At 35.8% G+C, this 13,261-nt stretch overlaps 1 protein-coding gene across 21 annotated transcripts in view; it reads left to right on the plus strand.

The window, feature by feature from the left end:
• The window catches only part of SORBS2 (sorbin and SH3 domain containing 2), an 87,571-nt gene that overhangs the window by 36,866 nt on the left and 37,444 nt on the right, over positions 1 to 13,261 (plus strand). For 12 of the 21 annotated variants that reach the window (XM_030000318.1, XM_030000404.1, XM_030000492.1 and 9 more), the window contains 3 exons: positions 1,667 to 1,781; positions 9,134 to 9,217; positions 11,327 to 11,383. In XM_030000318.1, the coding sequence (XP_029856178.1) occupies positions 1,667 to 1,781; positions 9,134 to 9,217; positions 11,327 to 11,383 (256 nt within the window). The remainder of the gene's footprint in view (positions 1 to 1,666; positions 1,782 to 9,133; positions 9,218 to 11,326; positions 11,384 to 13,261) is intronic. The other 9 variants (XM_030000748.1, XM_041123885.1, XM_030000912.1 and 6 more) reach the window with 1 other exon arrangement.

Raw genomic sequence — 13,261 nt, forward strand, 5'->3', positions numbered from 1 at the left:
GTTACCGTTCCTTTTGTCAAGCTTGAAAATAATTGCTTCAGCACTGAATTTTGATGTAGCCTCTCCTTTTAATCTCCTGCATGATAAGACAGGCAGTGGAAATCTATGTTCTCCAGGCCAGGGGTTGCCAAACACGTTAGTTATGCTTTGCCTGCTGCTGACAACTATAGCTTGTCAGTCTTCTCCTGCCATTGGGAGAGTCTTTTTTTAATTGCCTATAAAGCCTGAGTATTTAAAATCTCACATAAGAGGCTTAGGTCCACATGTATCACAGTTTTATAACTGGGAGGCAAGATATGGTTTGCATTAACGTAGTCAGTCCATAAGGGATTACAGGCTACATGTTGTAAATTAAGTGAACCGAGTGTGAGTCAGAATTTCAGTAGCATCCTTTTTTCTTCAGTGACTCGCAGGATAATGCAACTTGATCAGAACACTTCCATTTTCCTGTTCATTCTCAAAAAATACAACCTTTTCTGCTCTGAAACTGATTTTTGCCTCGGTGAAAGTAAACAATAGAGCCATGTAGAACTACTTCCCTTGAAATGTAGGGCATTTTATAAATAGATGTGTCTGTGCACTCACAAACATACTGTAAACAAAAGCTACCCCATAGATTTTTTTTTTTTAAGGCACATGATGTGCCTTATGTCAGGTCACATCAAACCAAGTCACATCAGAAAGCCTGATAGAACTGATAGAATTTAATCAGTGTATGCTCTTTCTTATTGTAAATGTAGACAACAGCTGATAGGATTTCCCCTTTCCTTTCCCCCATTCTTTGAGTTACTAGTGGGTCATTTTACACAGAGCTAAATAAAAAGATGTGTGAGCTACAGTTTTCCAAATGCAATGTGAGTAGTAACTACAAAAACTGCCACAAAAAGGTAACTCTCACTGTGATAGTAACTAGCTAACTATCCCCCAAAAATGTGTAGGTAGCTATTAATATAACATGGTAAATTACAGAAAAAATATAGTAGGCGTTACTTCTTATACTTTGCATAGCACTTTTAAATTTAAAGCAAATTTATAGAGAAAATGGATACGTTTCCCTCCCAAAGTCAACTGCCAAATTATTGCTCTTGTTTACCTATTCAAATTTCCAAGGAAACAGTATACTGTTTACAAGGGTATTCAGGAGCAGTTCTACTACAGATCAGGATAAAAAGCATCTATTAGATTCTCACACTGTCTTTTAAAATAATTCCTCATTTTTTGTCTCAGAAAATTTTGTAACTTTTTCAATATGGACTTGCTATCTTACTGTACGATACCAAAAATATCTACCACTTGCCTATATTAGTATAGTGTATAAAACAAGTATAGAAAATTTGCAATTTGAGAAGGCACGTTGTGGTATTTTGACATAGTATGTCAGGGGTGTTTTTAAACTGGTCTACCAGTTATAACAAAAGTGTAAGTTATCACATAGGCTGGACATCCCTAGTATTTTTCCTGCTGTACTGAATATACCTGCTGTAAACAGGTTAAGATGATATAGTGGTTAAAACATTGGGATGCTAGGCCAGACATTTCACAACTGAAATCTGGAAAGAGAAACCGTGCTGAAATTCATTTGGTTTTGTGTGTTTCTCTAGCATGGAGCTCTAAAGCAGATGGCAATGACAGTAAATTAACTCAATTGCTTGTATTTGTTATTTAGAAATGACTGGGATCCCCCTGACAGAAAGGTCGATACCCGCAAGTTCCGTTCTGAACCAAGAAGTATTTTTGAATATGAGCCAGGAAAGTCATCAATCCTTGAACATGAAAGACCGGTAAGACACATGAGTGAAATGGGTAATACAGTAAGAGGTTTGGTGAGAGGTCATGTTTTTATTATTTACTACTGATATAACTACTTAGATGAATATCGAAGGTCCTTTTTCAAATATGATTTTGCAGCAATTTGTCTTTGCTCTTTCCTGACGATTGTATTGAAAATGTGGGTTTGGCTTATTTGCTAAACTTAGATCTTCTGGTATTTCCAAGAAATCAAACCACCACTGTGCAAACCTAATGGATGATGAACAGAACTGTGAATTAATGGAAACTGCTTTTTTCTAATTGGCATGCATCTCCAGCACTCATTTTCAGTAGTATTAACAGCACATATGATATCTGATTAATTAACGCATAAAAATAAACTATTTGCATTTTCAGGATGTGCCTAATTGTACAACTAAGGAGATTTTGGTCAAATACTGGTCAAGGTTGCCCAGAAAGGCTGTGGAATCTCCATTTCTGGAGGTGTTCAAGACTCACCTCGACACAGCCCTGAGCAACCTGATCTGATTAGACCTGCTTTTAGCAGGAGGTTGGAGTAGATGAGCTCTGGAGGTCCTTTCCAGCCTCAATTACTCTCTGATTAGTGAGTATACATTAATGTGTAATTAGAAGTCTTTATTCCTGCTTTCTGAATAATGATTGCAATTGTGGAATTTTTCACAAGCATGTCTGATAAAGCTATGCTTAATGCATGCGAAATGACCATTAATGGAAGTTTTCCTTTGTTGAAAGACACATTCACCCAGCCTTTCTAATTTACCTTTGTGCTATCTCAATACTTCCTTGTTTTAGGAAAACTGTTATGTATCAATGGCAGTATTTTCTTTTCTTGGTCTTTTACTTTGAGGTTGAAATGGTTGAGGGAGTCAGTTTTAAAGAAGGGGTTTATATAATCAATACTGGATTATTATTTACTTCTGTGTTACTGCATTACATGCTTGTACACAGAATTTATTTTACTCATTTAAAATAAATTAAGGAAATAATTGAATTCCAAAATATGTAGTATGTCAACAGTGTGAAACACCTGTACTAAGCACCTTTCCCTTGCGTTTTTGTGGTCTTCACAGGACTATAATTTTCATTAGCTAGAAAATATTAAGCTGTGTTTCTGCCAAATTAAGTTCTTGCAGAACTGATGCATTTTTCAAAGAGGAAATTGGCATTTCTATAGGAATGGCTAATTAATCAATATAATTAAATGGGATTTAGTATTTATTGTGAAGATGAACTTAACAAATAACTTTATTTAAAAGGTGATGGCATTTGTTCTGAGCACTTTTTTGATCGCCATGGGTGCATTATACACAGTGAGGTCATTTACCAGCCTTTCCAATGCCAAAGAATAACGGCAGATTCAAGTTAAAAATAAGAAAATTACACTGATGTTTCAAGAATGGCCTTGCTTTTCTAATAAATTACATTTTCTCCTAATGTAATATGAAAAAAATAATTCATATAAGAATTGCAGTGCTAATGAAAATGATCAGAGATACAATTTTTCAATTTTAGCAAACTAATGAAATGACAAAAAAAGTGAGCTTTGCTGACTGTTCCTGAATCCTTTTTTTTTTTAACTTCCTTATGCATTTTATTTTTTATGCTCTCAATCAAGAGGTTGGTTTTTGAGCTTTGTTTGGTCCTTAATATATTTTCACGGAGAAAAGCCTTAGTCACGTTGTACTTACTGAGCAGCATCAGTCAAGGACAAGATTACACTTTATCATCTGAAGCTTAGACTAGGAGTTTAGACTTAGCTGATGTAAATACAAGGAAACATCTCTTTGTAGAATGAATTTTAAAAGCTGGGGAAATAATATTTGTGGACAGAATGGAGAGATTTTATGTTTATGTACGATTCGGAGCTGTAAAAGATCAGAAAACAGGGATTAATGTAGAATACAAGAGATAAAAGTTGGGCTGACACTAGTGTAACATTATTAACTGATATAAAAATAGTTGAAGTTTTACCAGTCTGGAATTTCTGCTGTTGATAAAGATGATGTTTAGCTTTATGTATTTAGATACTTCCTTTGGACCGTATTACAAAAAGAAAAAGATTTGGTTTCACTAAAGCATTTGCTTTCCTTGTGTTTGTTGAATGAGATATTGAAAGCAAAACTCACAACTTCTTAAAGGGAGATCAGCAGAGTAGGTCAAAAGATTTTTGTGGGCGCGTAGGAAAAGCTGACATCTGAAAACGATGCATTAGTTCCAAATTCAGATGAAACCTCCAAATTCTCAGCTGTGTCAGTATTGCATGAGTTAAGTCTTTCATCTTGATAATCTCAAAAGATTTGATTTTTAATGTCTGAAAAATTGTTCTGATGATACTGAAAGAAAATATTAAATCAAAATATGGAATATAAAAATAAATATAGTTCATTAATATTGTGAAAGATGGACATTTATAGCATCTGAACTAGAAATTCTTACTTTATTAGTTTTGCCAAAACCAAAAAAGTCAAAGAGAGTTTCTCCAACACTCCAAATCTTAAAATTTTTTGCTGAAATTAAATTAAATTTCCATTTCCATGTCTACAGGATTGCAGTTTTGTTGGCAAAATGATCTGGGGAAAAAAAAAAAAAGAAGAAATACTTACAGCTTCCTTATATGATAATAAACAGGGCAGATGAGGTTTGAAAGATAAGCATTTCCTTTATTGACATAGGTACTACATTGGAACCAGTTGTGATTAATGTGGAGATTAGAAACATGGGAAGAATATTATAAAATGAGATTCAATGTAAAACTAACATTTAGTGGGAAATATTATTCAGAAGATCCTATTCAGTAGGTCAAAAGAATGTGAGAAATAATAAACCTTAAAAAAAATGACCTAGTAATAAACATTAAATGGATAGATTGGTTAGGGATGGATGATTATCTTTGTTATGGATATAAAAAGATGAGTGTAATTTCAAGCTGCAGTATCATGTAGCAGCCTTATGTCATGAAACAGGAAATTAATGTGTTTTCTTCTGCAATTTGTAAGAGTATAAAACATCAACAAAAAGGAGAGGCTTAGGATTGGTCCTTTGAGACTACAACTAAAAGTAAGTGACATTAAGCTGTTGAATAGTCTTCCAAGCAATGATGTGGCAGCTCCTTTCTTCCTGTTTCAATAACCCCATAAAACATTACCATTTATTCTAATAACATAGCACTGATAAGGTGATACATAAGTTGTCTTGATGTATGTTTCCATCTCCAATGACTGCAATTCAATAAAACACTCTTCTTTTTCTCTAATATCATCTGAACCATGGATTTATTTCCTAAAATGGATGTTTACTTTCAGTGAATAAGTAAATTGCAGTGTAATAATTTAATCTTACTTGTATGAATATGAAGTTAAATTTTTATTCTTTACTAGCGTCAACCTTGTATATGTGAAGTGATTCCTTCATATGTGTACATTTCTCTATTTCTGCAGTAAAGCAAGTAAGGAAAAATCTTAGTGTTGCTGTAAGGAAAGACTTTGTAAAATTGGGACAAGCAATAGATGCCTTTATTTTCATTAGGTGTTTTAGTCTAAACATGAAAGTACACATGTGCTAGTCAGATAAAACTGTCAGGTTAAATTTTAGTTCTAGATTTTTTTAATGTATGTTCAGTATACAAATTTTCTACTGAGATTATATGCAACAGGATTTCATGATGAGTATAAGTTAAAAAACATTACTGTTTTGTCAAATACCAGAAACAGACTGGGCTTGCACCATGATGTACATCTGTTGATTTGTTTGGGGTTTTTTTTACTCTGGTGGAAAATTTGAAATTTTCTTTAGAATATGCAAGTTTGGTCACCTTTGAGATCTCAAGCTGGTTATCAGAATATTCTGCTTGGTGCTAGTTGAGTTACTTGAGTAACACTTTGTCAACCAAAAAAATTTTCTCAGCGTGTTTTAAAAAGAAATCAGAAATTCTACATACAGGTATGTTTTGATATGACATTAAAAAAATGTCTTCTCATAAAGATATGGAGAGACTAAGTCAATCTGGTAGTGGACTTGGAGCTACAACAGCTATTTAAAAGTAGTCCGAAAAAAGGAAAAGCAAAAGCAAACTCTAGAGCTAATGAAATGCCAAAGCCAAATTTACAACAGACATCTCAGTCCATTGTTCCAAAGAGGCCTCAGTATCGTATCTGAACTTGCAAATCCAAAATATTAATTTGACCATCCAGATTGTTGTAAGAACCATTTAACTCACCAGTTTAAATGCACACTTTTGATTATTACCTGTGAATGTCTAGTTGTGTATATCAAATCAAGCACAGGCAAAGCTGCATGCAACACTATAGATGTAATTTTTTTAAATGACAGTGTTCTATACTTGAGTATGCTGATGCAGTGCTATGTTGACCATCTGATGCAAATGGCAAGAAGTTACTTACTGGTGTTTAGTAGTATATTTTCAACAAGTAATGAAAATGTCACTAAATGACTACATGAAGCATACAGTATAGGAACGTGACTTGGTTTGACTGACAAGTCATAAAAAGGGAATTTAATTTACTTTATTGCTTTTAGCTTCTATTACTTTGTGAGACCAAGCAGAGTTCAGTTTTTTAAATCAAAATGATTTGTTCATTCATTTGAAGACTCTTAGAAGAGGAGATAATAGAAAAAGGTGCATCAGCAAAATTGAATCCAAAAGGCAAGCGAAATCGATTGCCTGTGTATTGATCTTGGTAGCACAGGGAATGCAGAGTCCTCTCTAGAACTGCCAGGCAGCAGTGAACTTGCAGACTTCAGTGCTCAGTTTCTTTTTGTTTGCTGCCCTCTGCGGTTCAAGCTGTAAATCAACGTAGGACTTGTATGCATGGAGTTAGCTTTACACACTTCCTTACGCTCTCATTTTATTTGCACACTACTACATGAGGAGAACTCAAAAACTTAGAAACTACAGAAAATACACTATTCCTAGCTTTTTCTTTAAAAGCAGAAATGTGGGGATTTTTAAGCTTTCAGCTAATTGCAAGAGTATTTGAAGATAAAAGGGGAGCCAACTCCCATTCGCGTTTTTATCTCCTTGGCTAGCTGCGTAGAAGCCCAGCTGGTCTGATGGTGTGTTCTGGCTCCCTGCAAGAAAGGACACCGGTCCATCAATATGTAGGTGTGGGGCTGCTGCTGTCCAGGGGACCTTGAGGCTCACGAGGCTGATGCTTGCTACCTAAGCAAGTAATGTCAGTAGGCCTGGATTTGTATTGCCAACAGCTCCGCAATTTCAACACCCATATGCATTTCGAGGGGGTTATTTACTTATTTATTTAATGTTGATAAAACCAATCGTGGATATTAAGATTTCTGTGAAAATTCATTGGTATAATATAAAGATGAAAACATGCTGTAAGTATTTCAACACACTGTAACTGAGTTTGGAGAAATGATGAAAAAAGCAATTGTTTAGTAATGTCTTCTCAGATTATCCAGATCTAAATTGTGGATCTTTTTTAACGTAAGGAAAAAACTCTGAATATGCCAAGCATTCTCTGTAACAGGAATCAAGTTGATATATAATGAAGTTATCTTCTGCATTGTGAATCTGTCATTTTTTGCCTTCATGCCTTCATCTCTCTGTAGAACAGAATCACGTGTTTTTTCTTAAATCAATTACAGTCTCTATTAAGGTCACAAATCTTAGTTCATGAAACTAATTTCAGTGGTGCTTTTCTACTAAAGACATGGGTACGTATAGTTGAGTTGAAACAGTTGTCATTAGTAGTGCTGAATTATGGCTGTGGATGGTGGAAGTGTAAGGGCAACGCTTCAGAGCAGCTTCACTTCCTAACCCTGCTATGGAGCATAGCAAGTTGTTCATCCCTGGCATTCACTTCCCACTCTGTTCACAGGAATGATACCTCCCTTACTTGAAAGGGACATTGTGAAGATAAATCTGTAAAACAACAGTTGGTGCCCAGATATTGCATGAACAGCTCATAGATATGTGAGCGCCAAGGTAGTTCAAAAGGGTTGTTGACCTTTCAATAGAGCAAAGTTGGCAGTCGGTTCCAGTAACATCAAAGGCAGCAAGAAAAGTGCTGTAAGATGTTTAATTACCTGAAATGGTCAAGAGCACGGTGTTATCTCTTGCAGAAAACAGAAATAGCTGTATGTGATTGCTCTGGTGTATTGGTGACAGCTTGACTCAGGATGAAAAAGTGTTACATACTTAATCACCAGTATCATTCTTTATGCAGGACCCTGTGTTCATCTTTGAGGATTGCTTTCTAGGTCACACCATAATTAGTGTCTAAGTTCTGATAATTACAGTTGTGGAGGACCAACTTTTAAATTCAGAAATATCTTTAACAAGAGGCTTTCTCTGTTTCAGAGATCTTTAAGCCAACAGTTCACTGTAATTCTGTGCTGCATGACAGCTTACATCAGATCCTACAAAGGACTGGAGCTATTTAGAAAATAATTAATGCAGCCAAGTTTACAGTTGATTAGATATCCCATTGCGAGCTCTACTGTTTTGCACTGTCGTGTTTTCATGCTACTTGAATAAATCTGTCAATTATTCTTCTGTTCATGGAAGAATTTTCTTAATGCTATCTTCAGTTGCTACTTTATCCCTTTGCTGTGAGAATTTTCAGATGAAAACAATGTATTTCACTGTAGAAAAAAATGCTTCATTATGTCAACAAGGCTGTGGGAGATAAAGGATTACAAAATACTGCTAAAATGAGTATTATGGAATGCATAATTTTTTGTTCCCTGTTTTTTGACCATAGGATTTAAAATATACCAGTTCCATTTCATATGCTAAAGTGGCTTTTTAATATAGTAATGTCTGCATGATGCATATTCCCTATCTCTGCTCAGCGCTTGCTTCAAGACAGCAAGATCCAGAATTAACATGCTTTGTGAGAAGGCAAGGAAAGACCAAAAGTAATACTGATAAAGTTATGTCTTTATAGCTGATCAGATAGGCAATTTCTTGCCTATGCTGAAGATGACAGTCATTTAAACCATCTTCTTAACGAGGAATCTTTAATAGCATTAAATTTACATAAGTAATACAGTGACATTTACGGAAGTGGTCAAAGAGCTCTCTTAGCTTTTAAAGAGTAATTTTAAAGTGTTTAACATCTTCCAGTCATTGGAATAACAGCAACAAAAAGAAAAGTATTAAAGCTACCAGTCAATGACAGCTCTTGAACAAGAATAGTCTTTATCTTAATTATCATCTTCATTCTTTGATTTTATTCCATTCCTTTCCCCATATTTGTTTTGTGTTTGTGTGTGTGTGTGTTGTTAAAGTGACATGGCATTTCTAGCACTTTGCTCAGTGTGTGCCTTTTCCTTCCCTTTTCCTTCACAACTGCTCCAGACTGATCGCATAAACCCAGATGACATAGATTTAGAAAACGAACCCTGGTATAAATTCTTTTCAGAACTGGAGTTTGGACGCCCGGTAAGTGAGGACAGAATATTAATATTTAAACATCAGGGAAAATAGTTTTATAACGAGGAATTTACAAATTACCAAATTCAGCAAACATATGCCAGTAAAATTAATATGATTTTTTTTTTGAGAAAGGTCAGTAAAGTCATCTCATACATATGACTATTATTTTTCAAGTGGACCCTTAACTTGCCAGAGTAGTGGCTTTACTAGCTTTAATACAGACTATACGTTAGACAAATAGTAGTGTGTAAATATTTAAGAACAAGACAAATTGCATGTTAAACAGGGATGTTTACTGGTCTCCCTAAATCTTTTGCATTTGGCTGGGTTATTTTTGAACAATCTTTCAGAACACAAAAATATGTCAGTTTGTGTTAGGGATGCTAAGTTACAAATCATATATTTTACTTGAAGGAATGTGTCTAACTTTAAATGCACGCAGCCATACACAAATTGCTTATGGCAGTAAATACTGAGATTTTTTTCCTTTTTTCCCTCTCTTATATGCATATATGCAGAATACGTATTTTGTACCTGAACACAGAGATACAGGTTTGCTCTGTTTTCAAGCTGGCCACCTGCTTGAACAGACAGACTTCAGTTCTGCTCCGATTTTCACAAATGGCCAGGTCCAAAAAAAGGACTCGGGCAAACAGATGCTACCTTAGTCCTACTGCAAGCATTTACGTTTAAAATTATAAACCTGAAAGCTCCATTTGGTTGAAACACGTAAACGTCAGAGATATCTCAGTTTTTCACCTTTGGTTGCCTAGGCACTCGCAACTCTTCTGCAAATACCACAGGCTTAATTGGATGGAAGCACCAAAGGCTGTTTATATTTTTTATACAAGGATAAAACAGTAATATCCTCGAAGCGAGACTGAGAACTAGGTTTCACCTCCTCCCCGCATGGTGCCTTAATGACTAGGTTGGAGATACACCTGCTCATGCTTTTGCACACACCCTCCCTGGCTCCATGGAGCTCAAATTCTTTCCTGTATACTCTAACATCTTCAGGAAAAATGATAACAAATGTCTTCATCCCAGAAGAATGTCTAACAGTGGTTAGAGTACTTTCCAGACAGGGAGTTCAAATCCCCTCAGAAAAAGGAGGGAAGTAAACCCAAGCATTCCCTCAGTCTGGTTAAGTATTCTCATAGCTCCCCAGGATCCTGGGCAGCTTGAGGAAAAAAAGCAAAAGCGCCTGCCCGCAGGCAGAAAATCCCAAATAGACATGGCATTTAAGCTTGAGGGTATCAGGATTTAAAACATTCCCATTCTTACCTTTCCCTGTTAGCTAGCAGTTCTCCAGAGCCCCCCCTCAGCACGCTAATTACTGACATGCCGGACTGCCTGAGGAGCCCGAGTACTTGACGCAGGGCCCTGGACAGCACTCTGGGAACCAGGTACCTTAGTCCCTTCTTGTAGCTAGCCGTAAGCCAAAATCAGAACTCCCAGCTACTTCAGGGAGAGCAGAAGAGAAAGCAAACCACATACATTCTTTTAAAACATTTTTAATCATAACATTTAAAAAATTACCCATTGAATACCACCTGAAAATAAAAAAAAAAATAGCTAAATATATCTGGATTTAATTTGTTGTCTAGTGGTCTATAATGTATCACATTTTCACTGATTACCTTTTATCTCCTTTTATCTAGCCATTCAAGCTGTTTTGTCATTCCTCTCTCTAGGTGGGCAGAAGCAGTCCAGATACATTCTTCTGATGAACAATATGTCAACAATATTTTACTGATAATGATAACCTGAGAATAGTGTCTCCTGTAAGATAAAATATATTGAGATTTCCCCAGCAGAACGTAACTGTGATGCTTTACGCTCTTCTGTCTCATCAGTATTAAAAACTGCTAGAATTGATTCAACCATTCCGGTTGTAAATTTTACCACCTAAAGTTACTAACATTTTATTAAGATGCTTATAATTTAAAAAATATTGTAACACATTCTTCCTTCCATTCTGCCCATATGTGTCACTCTTTGTATCTGACATTGTCAACACTTAGTTTCTAACTGTGTCACCTTCTCCACGTTTCATTCCTTGCTGCCATTGATTCTACTCCATTTCATCTCTACACTTCTGCTTTTATGATGCAGCCACCTAAAAAGCTTTTGGACTATGTTCAAGACAGTTCTTCTGGTGTTTCCAATGAGGTAAATGAATGATTCTTGTTCAGATGATTGTCTCGGGAAGAAGGGTTGGAGTGCTCACCATTTATGTCTTAAGTTTGTTAAAATTTAGTGGTTTCCTTCTGATAGCTGTCAGACATTTCTAATTCACAATCATTGTATCTTTGTCTTCATATCTTTCCAGATCACTAGTGCATTTGGATGTTGATCTTATTATCCTAGGAACTGTGAGTCCTTATCCCCAAAACTTCTCAGACATTAACACTCAGAATTACACAACAGCCCATATGTCTCTAACTCTTTGACAAATTCCCACTTCTTCAGAGTTGGGCAAGTGCATTGCTTTCAGACACAATTAATACATCAGCACAGTAGTACTTTTTTATTAAAATATCTGTCTGCAAATTCTGTATGTCAAGTGAAAGCCTTTGTGGCTAAGCTATCATTTCTCCAATTAAGTAATTATGTCTAAGGTTGCTAATTAGGTAAAAGAGCAATTAATAATCCTGTTGTAAATTTAACTGCAGGATTGACAGTCACTGTCGTTACTCCAAATAAAATGCATCAAGATCAGGTAGTGGGCTGTCATTGCCCTACTCTGAGTGGGAGAGATTCAGGCTTTCATCTTTCTCCCCTCCCTCCCCACTTTTAGAGTGTTAGGGCAAAAGTCAGTGAATCCTGTAAAGACAGCTTTATTTCATATGGTGGCTTTACTTCATTCATATTTGTGATTCACTCTCATCTTCAGTAGTGTCTCGAAAAATTAAACACAAATTGTGGCCTTAAATTGTTAACTGTTTGCAAGTTACTCTGGTTTGGTTTTAAGCTCTATAAATATGGAAAAACTTCATGGTTGTGAAATTTGGGGCCAGTTCTCTGAGTCAAAAAGCTTCTAGGCCTTCACTAATATTTGATAGTACTCTATATATCAAGGAAGACAATTTAAAAGCCCTAGCATGATTATTTGAAATATTATCATGCTCAGTAGGTCTGGGTAAAATGACTATTAAGTAATACTGGTTTTCTCTTTCTTTAATTTACAAAGACATTTATCTTTTATTTGAAACTTTAAATCTTTGAATATGATGAGTCATGTTCACGAACTGCAGCAAATTAAATATTCTTCCGGGGGGGGGCAGAATATTCAAAATAACTTGTTAAAGTATTAGAACCATCATGCAAACAAGCCTGTTTGTTGTTTACAACTTTTGTCTGCTTTTCCTAACTTCATTTTCAGTCGCCATTAAAGCCTGGATACATGAAAACATCTGGGGTTTTTAGTAGAACCAAATCAAAGTATTCAACAAAGTCTCTGTTTGGTAGTTTGGGGTGGTTGTCTCCAATATTTAATTTTTTTGCCAGGCAGCCTTTATCCATATAGGGAGGGCACTGTTGAATATTCTGGAAGACGCCTAATTAGCTTTGGAGATGGGGGAGTGGGGAAGATATGTTTGTTCTATTGGGCCACCTGGAAGTGGCTTGGAGGGATCATGGGTCAATAAATGCCCAAGAGCTGACAGGACAGCTACAAACAGTGGTACCCACTCTTAGCAGTAAAAAACCAACCATATCCACTGTTTGCGTTCCGCTTTCCCCTGTACGCCATATCAGTGCGGCTCTACCTGTGGGTAGAAGGTACAAACTCTACACAGCCTATATATGATAACGTATACCTGTGGTAAAAATTAGTATTGTAGAATATGCAACATACAGTATCTTTCATATAGAAAAAACTTCAAAGAAGGCATCAAAGGAAGGGCAAAAGGGCAAGTTACATTCAAGGTGATAAGAGTATCTTAAAGGACGGAAAGCAAAAGCCATATAGTAACCCAGCAGTCAATTTTGGCATGACATACACTTCTTGCTGTCTTAGGCTGATCACTAACACACTATTTATGGCCT

Source organism: Aquila chrysaetos, chromosome 1, assembly GCF_900496995.4.
Source record: "Aquila chrysaetos chrysaetos chromosome 1, bAquChr1.4, whole genome shotgun sequence".
In the NCBI taxonomy this organism is placed as follows: domain Eukaryota; kingdom Metazoa; phylum Chordata; class Aves; order Accipitriformes; family Accipitridae; genus Aquila; species Aquila chrysaetos.